The following is a 20006-nucleotide window of genomic DNA, read 5'->3' on the forward strand; positions in this document are numbered from 1 at the left end:
CCAATCACTAATTTTGGAGACAGTAGCTATCTGAAAATTGGGATTAGTCATGGTCTAACTTTAGAGTACACCCTATAAAAATTATATAAACTGAATTATATAAACTATAAACTATAACTATTTTCCTTTGTTATCTAGGAGAGGTTTTAAGGGGCATTTACCTTTCCTGCTCCCACTTGTCCTATCACAATCACCAGTTTCCCTCTAAGTGCCTTCAGATCTACGCCTGTGAGTGTGTTGTCCGTGCTGTTATCTGTCCACTTGGCCGTCGCCTTTTCCAGCACCACCATCCCGTCATCATCGCCACTGCCTCTCTTCTCTAACTTGACCAAGGTGCCGTTAGACATATTCTTGTCTTCCATAGCGATGGTGGGAGGAGTCGATGGCCTCTTCTGAGCCTCCAGCGGAGAATCTACTATGCTGAACTCCTCATGTAGCATGAAGTCCTGGGAACAAAAACAAAAGAAAAGTTCTAAATACATGTATATACCAACTGATGTACCTGTCCTTCGCTATGGAATTCTATACTGTGTACAGAATTCTAATTTAAGTAGTGTACACGTTGTGAGTAATTTTGTATTAAATTGCATACCCCTTCCATTTTTTCTCTCTGATTAGTGTTATCTAGAGGATGGTTGCCTAGTTGTACTTTCTCTTAAAACAATAATCACTACCACCACCAATCTTATCATAGTCGGTACGGTAAAACTGTACGAGACATGAATGATCGGAAATTGTATTATCTATACCATTTGTTATGTAGTAATTTTCAATAGGACCAATAACATAGGGAATAAAAATTAAATTTTAGGCACCTTCCCCCAAACCACCATTTAAACCAGGGTGAATAAAATTATTTATAGCATAGACTGTATTCTCTGACCTTGAATACCAATTTTCATTAAATTCTGTTAACCCATTTTCTCATGACTCAGCATTGATATGGACTTACAACCAAAATTGAAATTCATGAATATCTCTATCATAGCCAGTACGGTAAAAATGTATAAGATATAAATGGTCGGAAATTATATAACTTTAATTATGTAGTATTTATTGATAGGACCACTAATAATATAAATATCTGAGAATTAAATTTTAGACCTTCCCCTAAACTACCAATTCACTCAGCATGAATAAAATTATTTATGGCCTAGTTTGTAGCGACTTATTCTCAGACTTTACATACCGATTTTCATTAAATTCTCTTTAGCTGTTTTCTTATGATGTGTGTATGTACAGACGATATTACGGAAAATTAAAAATTGTATTTCCTTGTTAGTGTAGACATGACTGATACAGAAGTACTATTCTTTTTAAATTCTGTGCAATGTACAGACAAAATTCTTATTGCTGGTATATCTTTATATAAATATTGAAATGTAAATGCAACCTGGTTGCAGTACAAAGAGGTCACCGATGTTCTATGTGATAACAAAATGCCACTTTGTCTCAAATCCAAGATATATCGGACAGTAGTGCGGCCAGTTGCACTACGGAATGTCAACCATCTGACAAAATTTCACAACATCAACTAGATGCCATGGAAATGAGAATGCTCCGTTGGACGACTAACCATGTCAGAAACGATACAATTCGAGAGCAAATGGGTGTTGCTCCAATTGTGGATAAAATTAGAGAAAAATGGCTCCGATGGTATGGCCATACTCCGTGTTCAGCACCTGGTACTGTTGCCAACTATGTCCTCCATTTTTATGTTGAAGGTCTATGCCCCAGAGGATGACTGAAGCAGTGTTGGCAAGACACAATAAATAGTGACTTAAAAATCATCGGTCTACAATCTGCCAACACACGAGACTTGACAAGATGGCATTAATTGACCAGGAAAGCAGACCATGCACCAGCGGGACAACACTAGGAAGAAGAAGAAGATATTAAAATGCGTTTTACAAGATGTCACCAGCACATCCGGTATACTTATCACATCAATGGTTCTGTCTTGAATGAAGTCAAGCTAAAAATGAATTTAGATACTGTATTTTGTTTAATACAGATGTTAAATTTGGAGATCATATTGAACATATAGTTAACCAGGCCTACAGGAATTTGGATTTCATATTTTAAAATTTATTAAATTTTCAACATACATTATATGCCTTATACAACTCATTAGTAAGACTGAAACTAGAATATGGTTCTGTTATTTGGAGTCCTTCTGATACTAAGTACATCAAATTAATTGACAGAGTACAAAAACAGTTCTCTATGTACTGGATATGTACTGAAGATCTAGTCTAGCCTGTACTTCTGCTTCCGTCTCATCCCATGTCATTAGATCATCAGCAAAAACTTTATAATAAATTAAAGACAACACCAGCTAACATGACTAAACTCCGTACAACTCTACTTCTAAATTGATGAGTTGCCATCTCTAATATTTACATTCGCCACGTGGTTAACCTATCTCGCTCAGCATGTATGGTATTCAGTACGGTTCGCGATCTTTTGCATTTTCCTTCAATATTTAGTGTGTTTTTCATATTGTTGGAGGGTTCCAGTGACTCTGAGATCAATGGAGTGTTCCTTTGTAGGCCATAACCTCCTTTCTGTGCCAGCCATTAGCCGTCAGTGATGTGTTATTTCCTCATTCTCTTTTATTGTTAATAATATATTCTCTTTTAGTGCCAGATATTGTTAGAAAGTGTAGTTCTTGTGAATTTGTTTTCAATCCATATTCATTCGTTTTTCTGAGTACTGTATTACAATTTAAAAGGGCTCTGTTTACCGCGGTCATATTGCATCAGCTGTTCTCGCAGGTGTAGCGGCGCTGGCAACAGAGGGAAGGCGATGCTCATTTGTTTTGCGAAACTTCAATTTAGAAGTAGGGCCGTGCGGGGTATAGAAGTGGAGTCTGAGCTGAAGAACATGAGAAATGATAAGCCCCCAGGGTTTGATGAACTCACTGATAACATGATAAAGGCATACAGTGGTTGTATAAAGTACTTTATGTCATCTGGAAAGAGAACAGTATACCAGAGGACTGGTGTCATTATCCCCCTGTATAAAACGGAAAACAGGAAGAAATATGCAAATTATATGGGCAACACTCTACATTCTCACTCAAACTTCTGGAGAAGATAACTGGATGAAGAATCAAGAATATAGTAGAACTGTTATTGAAGGAGGAACAACAAAGGTTTAGAAAGAGCCAAAGCATTAAAGACCTGATATTTGCCAACAGAGAAGCACCGGGAATATGGTAAGAACTTAGTGACGGTTTTTATGGACATCAAGAAGGCCTACTAAAGTGTGCCTAGGGAGATAATCTGGGAATGCCTAGAAGGTATAGGTGTGCCAATATTCCTGATTGATAAAGTAAAGACGTTCTATCAAAAATGCTTTAGCTGTCTCACTGTAGGGGACGGAAGATCAGATTGATTGAGGAGTTCAGCAGGAAAGTGCCTAGTGACCACTCCTGTTCATCACTGTTATGGATCGGACCATAAAATCTATTAAAGAACTTTGCAAAGAGCCAAACACTCTAATATTTGGAAATGATGTTCTGACTTCAGGAGAAAATGAAACAGAAGTGCAGGAGAAACTAAATCTTTGGAATGGCAAGCTGAAAGAATATGGACTATAGATAAGTTTAAAAAAAAAAAAAACTGTTGAAATGGCTAGCAACATGAAAAATACAGTTTCAAACATTTTCCTGGGGGGAACTCTGGTACAGTCTGTTTCTAACTTCAAATACCTTGTATCAATTCAAAAGATAACACAGTAAACCAAGAAATACTTACTAGGACTTTGAAAGCTTCTCAATTTTATTTGCAAGTGGGTAATCTACTCTGGGATAATAAAACACCCCAAAAAGCTAAACTGACCATGTTACATACCTACTTCATTCCAATTCTCAACTCATCATCATCATCGTTGGCCATCTCCAGCTGCCCGGGTGTGGTGTACAAGTCCCCTCCATCTTTGTCTGTCCATGAACCACTGTTCTCTCGTAATCCCAGTCTTGTCCTCTCTCCTCGACATCTTTCTTTTTCAGAGCGGTCCATTTTCCTCTGGGTCTGCCCACTGGTCTTTTTCTTTTTACTTCACTTTCATATTCTCTTCTTGCAGTCCTGCTTGCACTCATCCTTCTTACATGGCCAAATCACTTCAGTCTTGCTTTCTGGATCCTCTGTAGAAAGAAGTCTCCTATTCCCACTTCCACTCGGACTTTTTCATTCCTGAACTTGTTCTTCTGTATCATGGTGCGTAGGAACTTCATTTCTGCAGCTTGGAGTTTTCAGTTGTCTTGTGTCCTCAACATGGTAGTTTCCAAGCTATACATAAGTATAGGTGTATAATATGATTTATATAATGTCATCTTAGCTTTCAATGGTACTTGTTTATCCCACAGCAGTTGCCTTACTTGGTGGTAAAATTGAGTTGCCTTGCAATTCTCACCTATGGACTCGAAACATGTACCCTACATAACAGGGCTAATAGTAAAATCAAGTCAACAAAAATGAATTTCATGAGAACAATGAACTGAAAGACCAAAAAAGACAAGATCAGAAATAAAGCGAACAGAAAGGAGGCTGGCATCAAAACATTTTACCGAGCTTTGAGGAAGGCGCAGGCTACAATGGTTTGGACATGTTATGAGGATGGACAGAAGGAGAATACGTAGGAATTACTCTGACCAAGAAATGAAAGGGGAGAGGCCAGTAGGGAGGCCAAGAAATTGATGGATAGACAATATGGAATTGGAGGTCAGCAAGAGGAATGTCAAGAGGAACAGAAACCATACTTTGACAGGAAGAAGTGGTAGGCACTTGTACACCACACCCAGGAAAGTGGAGCTGATGATGATGTTGATGATGATGAGAAGTAGAGTCAGGAGTTGACTTACTTGAAGTCTTTTCACGGAAACTAAGGCCTCCGCAATCTCAGCAACTCCTCTGACAAACATCATGGACATAGTCTGGGAGAGAATGTTGAAATAGGACTGCACCACAAATACCTGTCAAGGAAGTTAAGTACTATGAAATATCATTTTACAACGAAATTAAATATTGCACATGATTATCTGTTACACTGACTGACAAAAAAATGGAAGCACCCAGAAGGGGAGAAGAAAACAAAATGAATTTTCATATGTTGAGATGTTATCTAATATTATTTCAGTGATTACAAAATCGAGTCACAGTTTACAAACAACTTGGCAGTACGAGACCACTTATCAGTATGACATTGCACGCCCCCCTGGCATGGACGTATGCATCGATTCGGTTGCAAATATGATGTTTTCACTAAAGTAACCATGTAGCTGAGGAGCAGCAGACTAGCATCAGATTGGTGATGTAGATGTAATTTATTTTCTTTCAACTTTGAATATTTTCGAAATTCTCTGTATAATTGTAGTTACCAATGTTATTTCTCTTTTCCTTTCTTCTTAAAATGTTTTGTTTAAATAATCATCAAACTGAATTAATGTCTCGTGAGAATATTGTCATAGGATGCATTTGCACATTCTTTATACATCTTGTTAACGGAAGTCATAATTTTGCCATCAGAGTTCCCTGAATCACTACCAGCCATAATGTGAAGTCATACCCGATGACTCCCTACACCACGATGCCAGGAGTAACAACACTGTGCCTCCCCAAAACATTGGGGCCATACTCCAGTCCAGAACTCTCATTAATCACTGAATATAATGCGACAACATTCATCGGCATTCAATGCTCCCAGTCATGGCACCACTCTAAATACAGCCATTTGTGTTGTGGTGTCAACGGCAGCCTACGCATGAGACAGTAGTTCCATAGTCGGCTGCTGCTAGTCTCCGACCAATGGCGCGGGATGACACAGAATGTTGCAAAGAGACTATTACTTTCTTATTCTCAGATGGTAGGCGCAGATGTGAAGGGGTTATGATGTGCTTAGTGCACAATACATACAACAATCTTCCCTTCTGGTGATCAGAACCTTGACGATGAGTATGCCTGCTTTCACGTTCCGATGCAGTCCAACATCAGGCCACTGTCACATCCGATGCCACATCAATCTGGATATTGTACAATTTGAGCAGCTGACCAAATGGACACCAACAGTGAGACCACTTTCGAACTCTGACAGGTGCTGATAACGCTGTCTCACATGAGTACACGGCATCTATCTATCCTTCACAGTGATCACTCAACATCTGACACCGTTCACATATATAACCTACCAGACCTAGTAACAACACTAATGCACTCTGTAGCCGTTCTGTCACAAAGAATTTCAACTCTAATGATTGACATACCTGCCGATGGTGTGTACGTGTAAAAGATGTAAAACAAAAGTTTAAAGGTTTCCACCTATTCAATGCCATTTATTGTAACCTAAAAAAAAAAGTTAGATATATATATATATTTGATGAAACTAGTTTCGGTCTTGCTAGGTCAACAACACACACTTGCTTCATAAATTTCATCTGTCTATAATTCATGTCTTGCCTTAACTTTAATAACTTTGACTGATGATGGTCTCTAGCAAGACTGAAATTAGTTTCATCAAATATATATGACTATTTTTAGGTTACAATAAATAGTATAAAATGGGTGGAAACTTTAAAATTTTGTTTTACATTATAATGCTATTCAATGCGGAATAATAAGAAATTTATTACGTATGGTGTGTACGTGTACCAAGCTGCATTGACATTTGACCATTTCTTCTGGGTGCTTCAGTTGTTCTTTTTTGTCAGGCGGTGTCGATATCAGAGCACCACCTAAGTTCTCTCCTTATTGTTATACATAGAGGCTCATTCGATATTATTCTATTTTCAGTTACCTACCTTATCAACTGCCAGCTCTTGTCCTGACATTACCATCGTTATCAGCGTACAGAACAGAGCTATTCTCGTCGTACACAGTCCAAATGTCATGAAGATTCCACGGATGTAGGATGTCTTTGTTACTACTTTGATCTCTGCCCTAGAGCATAAAGCATAACAAACAATATTGAATTCATTTCTGGAATTGACTCCTTCTCAGATAAGGAACTTTCTCGAGTTCCTCATAAACAGGTTTGCACACATAAACCTTATGATGATTATTCTGTATTGACTTACAAACACTCCTAAGAGGAAAATCATATTGTTCCTCGTTTCAATACACTTTTATAAATAACTTTACATTACTGATACATAATGGAAAGACATTTATTTTTAAATCCACAGCCTGTTTCCAGTCATTCAACCAGGTCAGGGATGGAATGAATGAAGCCCCCATCTAGCGGCAACGATAGGAATTGTGACGGCTGACAAAACCTGTCACACTCTTCTGGGCAATTAATGAATGACAGCTGAAATGAAAGAAGATAGGGAAAACAGGAGTACTCGAAGAAAATCGCTCCTCTGCTTTGTCCAGAACAAATCTCAATGGAGTGACCAGCATTTGAACCACAGAACCTAGAGGTGAGAGGCCGGCGCACTTCCGCCTGACCCACGGAGGCTCACATTTATTTCTCAAAACATACTGTGGTTCTATTGAACCATCACTCATTTACTTTTTCTTCAATAGTAGTATCTTTTTTTTTTTAATTTGAGGCACGAAATTGGGGTGCGGGTATTATTCGTGTAAATACATTTGGGTGGACTCAGGATATCTTATTCATAAGTTAGAAGTAACAGACATGAAAGCAGCAAGAATGACTGCTGGTACAAACAGGTGGGAACAATGGCAGGAGGGTACTTGGAATGAGGAGATAAAGGCTAATTTAGGAATGAACTCGATGGATGAAGGTGTACGCATAAACCGGCTTCGGTGGTGGGGTCACGTGAGGTGAATGGAGGTTACCTAGGAGAATAATGGACTCTGCTATGGAGGGTAAGAGAAGTAGAGGTAGACCAAGACGACGATGGTTAGACTCGGTTTCTAACGATTTAAAGATAAGAGGTATGGAACTAAATGAGGCCACAACACTAGTTGCAAATCGAGGATTGTGGCGACGTTTAGTAAATTCTCAGAGGCTTGCAGACTGAATGCTGAAAGGCATAACAGTCTATAATGATTATGTATGGATGTATGTATGCATTTTTTTTAAATTAAGGCACGAAATTGGGGTGCGTTTTTTTTTTTGCGTCAATGTGGCATTTTTTTTTTCAAAATCAGCCTTCCTAAAGTTAGGGTGCGAGGATTATTCGGTGGCAGAGATTATTCGCATAAATACGGTATATTTCCTGCCATGTAAACTTATACACTGAGGGTACAACCTTACTCTTTCTCCCCTGTTAATACTGAAGGTAGTGATTTATAGTTAATTGTCGAACTGCTGGGTTTGATTCAGTGTCACTAACCATACAGTTTTAGGGACCTACTTGCTAATACGTCTTACAAGTTACTGTGAATCTTGCACGTTGACAGTATGTAGTCGTATTTTTTAAAAAAAATTTTTTGTCTTACCAGACTTATGTACTGCCACTGCCGTACTGTGAAAATCACTAGTGTTACATTTGCGAGTATAAGTAAAGCATATTGTGGCATGTTCTAAAAATGCATTTAATAACGTAGTTGGTGTTAAAGGCGAACGCAGCATTTTTTTTTTCTTATGGCGACGATGGGACAGGAAGGAGCTAGAAGTGGGAAAGAAGCAGCCATGGCCTTAATTAAGGTACAGCCTGGTGTAAGAAAGGGGAAACCATGGAAAACCATCTTCAGGGCTGCCGACAGTGGGGTTCGAAACCACTATCTCCTGAATACTGGACACACTTAAGCGAACTGCAGCTATCGAGCTCGGTCAGCATTTTATTAATACGGACTTTATTTCATCTATTTCGTATGTACAGAATTCAATTAGGATGTATAACAAGCAAGAAAAATCTGCAAGAACTCATCCGAAAAGAAAAGCAATGTTACCTCTTCTATAAAGATCAGTTCAGTTGATATGGAAAGAAATTTTGTATCAACCTAATCTAACCTTGTCTTGTCAAGACTCTGGTAGGTTTGCAGACTTGGCCTTTGTGTATTCTTATTGACTTACGGCATAAGTAGATGTAATATATTTGCTTGTGTATATTATTACAGCATGGTTTCACTTCAGTCTGACAAGTAACAGCAAAATACAAGAAGGAAAATGAATTATTTACACCAGGCAAACACCGAGCCATACAATTATGGTAATGTATATATGAAAGGAACGGTAGAAATATATAACTTTAATCCGGGAGATAGTGGGTTCGAATCCCACTGTCGGCAGCCCTGAAGATGGTTTTCTGTGGTTTCCCATTTTCACACCAGACAAATGCTGGGGCTGTACCTTAATTAAGGCATGGCCGCTTCCTTCCCATTCCTAGGCCTTTCCTGTCCCATCATTGCCATAAGACCTATCTGTGTCGGTGCGATGTTAAACAAATAGCAAAAAAAAAATATATATATATAACTTTAAAATGATTGAGCTTGAAAACCGACTTGATTATGAATATCTTGATTGATCATTTACTTCGATAAGGGAACCCAATACTGATACATACACTGAGGTTAGTTTTTTTATGGTTATGTCTCGTGATTTCAATATGTAACTATTCAAGTTGGCAGCAATGATGAGCCATTAAAAAGAAGAGAACAGGGCAGCGATATTTGCTTTTTAGTGTATAGCCTTAAGTGCCGAGTACTATACAATAGCAACTGGTGCATTTATACTCGTGTATATATATATATATTTCGTTGCTAGGTAATGAACACCTCCTAATTACACTCATGAGAAAACAATGCTTCTCCATCTGGCCTGTGAGATGGTTGCCTGAAAAGGTAACAGAAGACTCCATTGGTCAAATAACTGGGCTGTCATTAAGAAGTGAAAATGCCAGGAACAGTTCTCCGGCCATTGCCAAATGCTCCGTTTTGGACTTCTTCCGTAAACTTTACTCAGAAAGAATTACGAGGTTTCTTTTGCCCAGCAATGATATATATATATATATATATATATATATATATATATATATAGTATATTTTTATTGCAGAACAGGGAGGTATAGTGACTTAGCTGCCTGGCTGTCATCCTGGCATCTGTGGTTTAATTCCTGGTACTGCTGGGATGGGATTTTGAATTGAAAATCTCATAGTGTCAGGAAGGGGATGCAACCTTAAATCCCCAGCCACAACCCTTTCATGCCTCAGTGCGTGCAGGGACCCTGAGCAAGCGGGATAAGCTGCCGAAGATGATGATGATGATTATAGTTAATATTATTTTGAATCCAGCAACAATCATTTGTTCTTTCTAGTATAATTGCAATATACTCATACTTTGGGGGTACAAAGGTAAAACAATTGGATTTTGGGTGTAAGCCAACCAAAAAGTTTGAATACCCCTGCTCTAAAGAACTTCATCTTCCTCCCACACTCTATCAGTTTCAAACCAGCAACACCCAGGAAATAATAATGCACACCTAATGATAGTCATCGACACAGATTAAATCAAATGGAATTGCTAGGCGGGCATTAATTCCATTGTGGAGTTTTATCTCCCGTATGCAGTTATCAGACTGTGCTTCATAAATAAGCTTCTGATAAGTTCACCTGCATACACCCCAGCGTCAGTGGGTAGGGTCTGACACATCCCACTCTGAAGAGTCTAGTGTCAGACCTAAGACGAAACGCTGGTTAATAGAGCAAACGCCGGAAAAGCCATCCATCTAATTTTTGATCTGACAGATTAAATCTGCAAGATGGGTAAAAACATAAAATGGTCAGAAAAATCTTTATAAATTAAATCCCTTGAAAAAAAAAAAGTACTCACCGTCTAGCTAATATAAGAAGTTTTGCAAAAGGTTTCTCCCATGCGTACATCTTGATAACTTGTATTCCTGAGAGAATCTCATCCATGAGACGTACTCTTTCGTCCGTTTTGAAAGCAGTTTTACGGCGGAAAATAGCAGATAGTTTCCCAGTGTAGGCTGGAATTAAAAAAAGAAAGATAATAAGTTCCAAACAATAACTGACTGTACAAATGAATGAATGGATGTCAAATGAAAACAGAATAAATGATAGAGAAATGCATGAGTGCTGATGAAGCTGAAATCTGAGAAGGTATTAGCATTAGGCCTATGGGAAGGAAAAATACCAGAGGGGAAGCAAAGTTGCAGTTGGATCAATATGATGATGATGATGATGATGATGATGATGATGCTTATTGTATAAAGGGGTCTAACATCTAGGCCATCGGTCCCTAATGGTACAAAATGACACAAAATGTAATGACAATTTAAAATGCTAAAATTCATCCACTGACCAGAATTCAAAACTTGATTATGAAGAATGAATGGATGAATACAAATGTAAATTAATCTCTGCAGATCCAACTCACAATATTAAAAGTTAAAAATAAATCCAAAATCAATCCACTGACTAGAATTTTAAAAAGACAACGATGAACAATGATTATGAACCTAAAACAATCGGTGGATTCAACCTGCAAAGCCCCACCTTCCCAGAAGCAAACTTAAAAGAATGGTATATACTGACTAAGGGGCTGCTTCCAAAGCACAATCCTGAATCGATGATGCTTGATGGCTAAAGGGGTCCAAAATCCAGGTCACCGGCCCCTCGTAATGGTAATTATTGCTAGTGTTCCTCACATTGTGGTTCTACTCACAAGTAACGCCGACCTATGGTGTTTCTTGCATAATGGCGCCACTCATAGGTAGTGCAAACCCATGGTGTTCCTCACATAGTGGTGTCAATCACAGGAACTCGTACTATCCCGCGGTGTTGCTCACATAGTGGATACTAATCACAGGCAACGCAGACCCATGATGTCGCTCATATAGTGGTAATAATTACAGGCAATGCCCAGACCCGTGGTAAACCTTGAAACGCAGACCCACAATGCTGAAACACCCCAACGAGGTCAGCCTACTTTTATCTCCTTGGGGTGTTCCAACCGTACCTGGACAGAGGGGAGCCTCTGTCAGAGAGGCAGATACTACACACAGGTACTGTAAACCTATAGTGACCCACCCACAGACCCATAGTATTCCTTACATAGTGCTACTAATTGCAAGAAAAGCCGACTCATGGTGTTCCTCACGTGATGGTACTAATGACAGCTAAGGTCATGGTTCAAAAGTCAGCATCCCATGGTTGCACCTTTTAGTCACCTCTTACAACAGGCAGGGGATAACATGGGTGTATTTTTCGTCTACGTCGCCCCACCACGGGGGTACAGTGGATCAAAAGTATGGTACAATCATAAGGGAGTTTATCATCTGTAATTCATCAGGCTTAATTACACAAATTCAGCAACAAAACATTACAGAGAGCAAACTTAAACTAATTACAAATTTAATTCTGTTGAACATATACCTACTCTTCAACAAATTTAATGTTCTTTCAAAACTATTTTCAATTTTCTCACATAAATCATACAGGAAATACATTACAGTACATTACTCAAAATTTTAAAAGAATGGTATTTCTGTATCGGGTGTGTCCACAGTAACAAGGAAATTCACTTTTTGATTTTTCGTCATGTCTGTTTGTATGTATGCACATCACGAGAAAATGGCTTAAGAGAATTTATTGAAATTGGTATGTAATGTCGGGGAATAAGCCACTAAAATCTAGGCTATAAATCATTTTATTCACGTAGAGTGAAATAGTAGAGGAACCCGGGGTAATTAGAACATGGAGTAATTAGGACATTATCATTATAAATAACATATGTAGGAAAATAAAATACAAAATTTATAGGGTAATTAGAAAAAACTCTTGCACAAATTGAGGAACACACTATAATGTATGGGAATGCAGAAATATCATTAGTTCATTTTTGGTATTTATATGATAGGCCTAATGTTCTAATTATCCTGGGTCCTAATTACCCCAGGTTCCCCTAGTGTAGGGGAAGGCCTAACATTTAATTCTCAAATATTTATGGTGTTAATGGTCCTATCGATAAATACTACAAAACTAAAGTTATATAGAATTAAATTTCTGATCATTTATTTCTTATACAGTTTTACCGTACCAACTATGATAATAGATTTCATGAATTTAGACTTTTGTTGCTTAGTGCATATCAACACTGAATAATGCTAACATGGAAATATTGTTCCATCGTGTTAACTGGCGATGGTTTTTGTCACGATTGTCTTAAGGAGTAAAACTGCATGGTCATCGGTCCATATCGGCAAGGAAAATTGTGAAGATGAGAAAAAGATCGTAAAGGAACAATCGCTTTAAGAATAAGAGGGAGTCATGGAAGAAGGAAGGACTCCCTTTACATTAGATGCCCTAATATCACAGAGTCAGAAGGAAACCAAATGTGAGGGCCTACAATATCAAAAGCACATTACATTGACCATTGTTGATATTTTATTTGTCTCTTCTGCTACCATTCATCTCTGATAGATGGGATTACTGCTGAGTCCCAAGTAAAACAGCCTGCCTGAATACTGGCGGGAAGTAGCTAGGGAGTTAGATAACCTTGCACATTCTATATGATTGTCTCATCAATGACTGATATTACAGCTAGTTAATAGAGTAAAGGGCATAATGGCCCAACCGAAAAAAATGTAAAATAATAAAGCCAATCTAGCAACTAGAACAAAGAAGCCCGCTTTGCTATGAGCCACACGTAGCACACACAGAATCACAAGCACTTACCATCAACATGCCCGATCATTGCCATAAACACCAAGCTTTCATTCAACATTCACTCAAAACTTTTGAGTAGCAGATAATATTTTGAGGTTATGTCTTGTTATGCGATTTTGAGATAAAAAGAGTCATGGAAAATACATCCGTGAAAAGTCTAATTGAATAGATGTACGCTGTCATTTTCTTAAATTGTAGGAAAGATGACTTTCGTACTGATGGAAAAAAAACAAACTTTTAGGGATAAATTTAACATATTTTCTGTTTTCATATGAAAGAAGCAGCTTTATTTTTAACATTGACATACAACTTGAACCGTTTTATTGATAATCACAACAGCAGTGGGCGGACAAATAATGTTCAGACGCATAATCCAGCCCACTGAAGAAAGGTTCCTTAAATGATACCTGGTTGTCGTCATGGGGTAGGTGCCGGGGGACTTGAAATAAGATAATGCCCTGGCATTTTCCTGGAGGGAATTTGGAGAAACCCCAGGGTAAAACCACACTCAGGATAGCTGCTGTCAGTACCGGGATTCAAACCTCGAATGTCCGAACGTCGCAGTCCTCTTGTGGAGCGTGAGTGAACACGCTCAACTATGGAGGTGAATGGAACGCAAAATACTGAACCAGAACATGAAAACAAAAGCTACTTTTGCAATTTTCCAGAAATAGTATTAACTTTTGCGCAAATTTACAGTCTCCAACTAAGCTTTACCTTTCCCTCAGTTCACATCTATAAGTACTATAAGAATCACCACTAACCTTTTTCCTTTTCTCATTTTCCCTTTCATAGTTTCTGACATTCTTTTTATGTCTTCTGTGACTTCCACTGGTAGAACTCCGATTATATTCACATAAATTATTATCGTCACGTTCAAAAGCAGAAGCCATCTTTACTTGGTTTGTAAACACACAATATGACCAATAAGAAACAATAAAATGTATGTAATATAACACTTCATAATTTAAATAAATTTATTGCATTGAATACTATTCTATTCAATTAAAAAATAACAACTGCATTTTTATTGCATTATGAATTAACTTCGCACCAAAACGGTCATGTATCAAGGACAACCAAATTCCGTAGCGTTTGCTATCCTGCCGATACTGTGGCGCCATCATAAATGAACTTTTCGTAACAATCTGTTAGCCCGTTTTTGCAATTCTGTCATGATTGTTTAGATAATCCAAGAACTTCCAAGTCTGTACCGGTATTTCTTGACAGGTAATTCCCTGATGGTAGCCCACTTTAGTAAATGTAGTTTATATAATTTACAACAAGTGCCAACAGTAGCGGCGATCACATTTTTATTCCATTTTAGCCGAATGAAACCGGAAGTTATTAAAACAAGCAATTTGTACAAGCCCTCGTACTTCTATTTAATTGTAATAGGTACAAGTGTTCCTTTGCTGAAAGTCTTATTGTACGATATGGTATTGAATCAAAATATCAAAAAAATTATAATACCGCACTTAAGTTTGTAGGACTGTCAATCTTTACCTCTCTGTCGAAATTCGCTCAGAGAGCATCAATAAACTTAACATTTTGTAGGTTTTTTTCTTTCTTTTCAGTTTTGACGTATTACTACTTCAACTTAAGCTATATCCCACAAATCCAACCCCCATTTTGTGTTGTCTGTACATTTCCCCCCCACCCCCACCCATTCTAATTCCCAATCGCCGTTACTGGGAGGCAGCATCAAACTCAATTTTCACAAATTTGATGGTTAGCTCATTTCTGCTGCATCCATCAATTGCAACATGCAATTATGAATTCAATAAAGTTGTATTTTATATTAAGGAAATGCATGTGTTGATTCACGACACCTAATAATCTGCAGGCCTTCGGGGCTGTTGCGCCATGGGGTTTTGTTTTATGTGTAGATAAAAAATACACTAGCTGCAGTACCCATCGTTGATGGGTTTATCGTATACCATGCGCAAAGTTACCTAACTCCCCAGCTACTTCCCGTCCAGACCGTTTTACTTGGGACACAGCAGTATGCCCATCTATCGGAGATAAGTGGCAGCAGAAGAGACAAATGACATCACGACAATGGTCAATGTGATGTTATTGTTGATTAGTTTTATGAGCTGTCGATATTGTTGACCTTCACATTTAGTTTTCTTCCGACTCTGTGATATTAGGGTGTAATAATAATAGTGTTAAAATCACAGCAATAGAACCCGCTTTTGGGTGGTTAGGCCGTGTGCATTATGCCGAGTTTCGTCCAGACGTGCCATTTGGACTCATCAGCTGGAATGGCACGCCCCTCCGGGACTCTGCTTAGCAGTAGCAGACCAAACTGTGTGGCCTCGCTGTGTTAGCAAATCAAGTTTGCTAACCTGCTAAAGGAGAAATCATTTCTCCGTTCAAAAAATTCTCCCCCATTGGAGATACAATATCAAAAAAATGCTTTCACAGCCGCAGATCTAAAATCACAGCAATAGAACCCGCTTTTGGGTGGTTAGGCCGTGTGCATTATGCAGAGTTTCGTCCAGACGTGCCATTTGGACTCATCAGCTGGAATGGCACGCCCCTCCGGGACTCTGCTTAGCAGTAGCAGACCAAACTGTGTGGCCTCGCTGTGTTAGCAAATCAAGTTTGCTAACCTGCTAAAGGAGAAATCATTTCTCCGTTCAAAAAATTCTCCCCCATTGGAGATACAATATCAAAAAAAATGCTTTCACAGCCGCAGATCTAAAATCACAGCAATAGAACCCGCTTTTGGGTGGTTAGGCCGTGTGCATTATGCAGAGTTTCGTCCAGACGTGCCATTTGGACTCATCAGCTGGAATGGCACGCCCCTCCGGGACTCTGCTTAGCAGTAGCAGACCAAACTGTGTGGCCTCGCTGTGTTAGCAAATCAAGTTTGCTAACCTGCTAAAGGAGAAATCATTTCTCCGTTCAAAAAATTCTCCCCCATTGGAGATACAATATCAAAAAAATGCTTTCACAGCCGCAGATCTAAAATCACAGCAATAGAACCCGCTTTTGGGTGGTTAGGCCGTGTGCATTATGCAGAGTTTCGTCCAGACGTGCCATTTGGACTCATCAGCTGGAAGGAGGGGCGTGCCATTCCAGCTGATCCAGCTGATGAGTCCAAATGGCACGTCTGGACGAAACTCTGCATAATGCACACGGCCTAACCACCCAAAAGCGGGTTCTATTGCTGTGATTTTAGATCTGCGGCTGTGAAAGCATTTTTTTGATATTGTATCTCCAATGGGGGAGAATTTTTTGAACGGAGAAATGATTTCTCCTTTAGCAGGTTAGCAAACTTGATTTGCTAACACAGCGAGGCCACACAGTTTGGTCTGCTACTGCTAAGCAGAGTCCCGGAGGGGCGTGCCATTCCAGCTGATGAGTCCAAATGGCACGTCTGGACGAAACTCTGCATAATGCACACGGCCTAACCACCCAAAAGCGGGTTCTATTGCTGTGATTTTAGATCTGCGGCTGTGAAAGCATTTTTTTGATATTGTATCTCCAATGGGGGAGAATTTTTTGAACGGAGAAATGATTTCTCCTTTAGCAGGTTAGCAAACTTGATTTGCTAACACAGCGAGGCCACACAGTTTGGTCTGCTACTGCTAAGCAGAGTCCCGGAGGGGCGTGCCATTCCAGCTGATGAGTCCAAATGGCACGTCTGGACGAAACTCTGCATAATGCACACGGCCTAACCACCCAAAAGCGGGTTGGTGCTGTGATTTTAGATCTGCGGCTGTGAAAGCATTTTTTTTGATATTGTATCTCCAATGGGGGAGAATTTTTTGAACGGAGAAATGATTTCTCCTTTAGCAGGTTAGCAAACTTGATTTGCTAACACAGCGAGGCCACACAGTTTGGTCTGCTACTGCTAAGCAGAGTCCCGGAGGGGCGTGCCATTCCAGCTGATGAGTCCAAATGGCACGTCTGGACGAAACTCTGCATAATGCACACGGCCTAACCACCCAAAAGCGGGTTCTATTGCTGTGATTTTAGATCTGCGGCTGTGAAAGCATTTTTTTGATATTGTATCTCCAATGGGGGAGAATTTTTTGAACGGAGAAATGATTTCTCCTTTAGCAGGTTAGCAAACTTGATTTGCTAACACAGCGAGGCCACACAGTTTGGTCTGCTACTGCTAAGCAGAGTCCCGGAGGGGCGTGCCATTCCAGCTGATGAGTCCAAATGGCACGTCTGGACGAAACTCTGCATAATGCACACGGCCTAACCACCCAAAAGCGGGTTCTATTGCTGTGATTTTAGATCTGCGGCTGTGAAAGCATTTTTTTGATAATAATAGTGTTATTTGCTTTACGTCCCACTAACTACATTTACGGTCTTCGGAGACGCCGAGGTGCCGGAATTTAGTCCCGCAGGAGTTCTTTTACGTGCCAGTAAATCTACCGACACGAGGCTGTCGTATTTGAGCACCTTCAAATACCACCGGACTGAGCCAGGATCGAACCTGCCAAGTTGGGGTTAGAAGGTCAGCGCCTCAACCGTCTGAGCCACTCAGCCCGGCAATATTAGGGTGTCATGACCCCTTCTTGTCTTATTCTTTAAGCGATCTTTTTTTACGAACATTTTTATAATCACAATTTTTCTTGGCGATATGGAGCGATGACCTTAAGGCAATCATGACAAAAACGATCACCAGTTAACACTATTAAACAATATTCCCATGTTAGCAATGCTCGCGTTGATATGGACTAAGAAACAACAAAAGTCTAAATTCATGAATCCTATTATAACAGTCGGTACGGTAAAACTGTATAAGACATAAATTATTAGAACTTATATTCTCTATAACTTGTGTTATGTAATACTTTTCGATACGACCAATAACACAGGTATTTATAAAAAAATAAATCTTAGGCACCTTCCCCCTAAACTACCATTTCATTCAGCGTGAATAAAAATTATTTATAGCCTATCCCTATTCCCAGACTTTACATACCTACCAATTTTCATCAAATTCTATTCACCCATTTCCTCGTGGTTCGGCATTGATACGCACTTACGTTAGCTACAAAAATCGAAATTCATGAATATCTCTGTTATCATAGCCGGTACGGTAAAAATGTATAGGCCAAGACAAAAAAATGATCGGAAATTTAATTCTATATAACTTTAGTTACCGGTACGTATGTTCAGTCTTCAGCCCTAAGGCTGGTTGAATCATCAACAGCTCCGCCATCGGCTGTCATAGATGGCCTAGGCATCACTGAAGAGGCGTACTAGGGAAATGTGGAGCAAGGTAGTTTCCCGTTCCTTTCCTCACTTTAGTTATGCAGTAGGAAAAATGAAATGGCATATGGCTTTTAGTGCCGCGAATGTCCGAGGACAAGTTCGGCTCGCCAGGTGCAGGTCTTTTGATTTGACGCCCGTAGGCGACCTGCGCGTCGTGATGAGGATGAAATTATGATGAAGACGACACAAACACCCCGTCCCAGCGAAATTAACAAATGATGGTTAAAATTCCTGACCCTGCCGGGAATCAAACCCGGGACCCCTGTGGCCAAATGCCAGCACGCTAACCATTTAGCCATGGAGCCGGACTACACAGTAGGACTATTTTGCGATAAGGCCACTAATAACATAAATATTTGAGAATTAAATCTTAGGCTTTCTCCTAAACTATCATTTCACTCAGCGTGAATAAAATTATTTATAGCCTAGAATCTAGATTGTAAAGGCTCATTCCCCGACTTTACATACCAGCTTTCATTCAATTCTCTTCAGCCATTTTCTCGTGATGCCCGTACAGACAGACAGACAGACAGACAGACAGACAGACAGACAGACAGACAGACAGACAGACAGACAGACAGACAGACAGACAGACAGACAGACAGACAGACAGACAGACAGACAATTAAAATGTGCATTTCCTTGATTCTGTGGACACAACCGATACAGAAATACCATTTTTTAAAATTCTGAGCAATGTACAGACAAAACTCTTATTTTACGTACGGTGCATAGATTGTTTTATTTATTTATTTATTTATTTATTTATTTATTTATTTATTTATTTATTTATTTATTTATTTATTTATTTATTTCACCTTGCAATGGCACCACTACGAAGACAGCCGCTATGCCTACGAAGCAGGACCAGCCGATCTGCACCCACATGAGGTAAGCGATGATAACAGCGACGATGGGCGAGGACCACATGTAGTGAAGGAAGATGGACACCAGATCAAATCTGCTGACATCATTGGACAGGAGATTCACCACTTGACCAGCAGCTGTCTCTCCAAGTGCGGTCCGACTGAGACGTAGGGACTGCAACAATGAGAATTCATTCATCAATGAATCAGTGAATCAATCAGTCACGACTGATATGCATTTAGGGTTGTGACAGATACCCTGTCGAATTTTTACTTAATGCTTTCTTAAATGATTTCA

At 39.4% G+C, this 20006-nt stretch overlaps 1 protein-coding gene across 1 annotated transcript in view; it reads right to left on the reverse strand.

The window, feature by feature from the left end:
* LOC136885586 (ATP-binding cassette subfamily C member 4) overlaps positions 1–20006 on the reverse strand; it is a 174734-nt gene that overhangs the window by 93366 nt on the left and 61362 nt on the right. The window contains exons 5-9 of the mRNA XM_068230337.1: positions 19661–19883; positions 10741–10897; positions 6800–6938; positions 4868–4978; positions 162–446 (exon numbers count right to left, since the gene is read on the reverse strand). Of these exons, the coding sequence (XP_068086438.1) occupies positions 162–446; positions 4868–4978; positions 6800–6938; positions 10741–10897; positions 19661–19883 (915 nt within the window). The remainder of the gene's footprint in view (positions 1–161; positions 447–4867; positions 4979–6799; positions 6939–10740; positions 10898–19660; positions 19884–20006) is intronic.

Source organism: Anabrus simplex, chromosome 14, assembly GCF_040414725.1.
Source record: "Anabrus simplex isolate iqAnaSimp1 chromosome 14, ASM4041472v1, whole genome shotgun sequence".
NCBI lineage: Eukaryota > Metazoa > Arthropoda > Insecta > Orthoptera > Tettigoniidae > Anabrus > Anabrus simplex.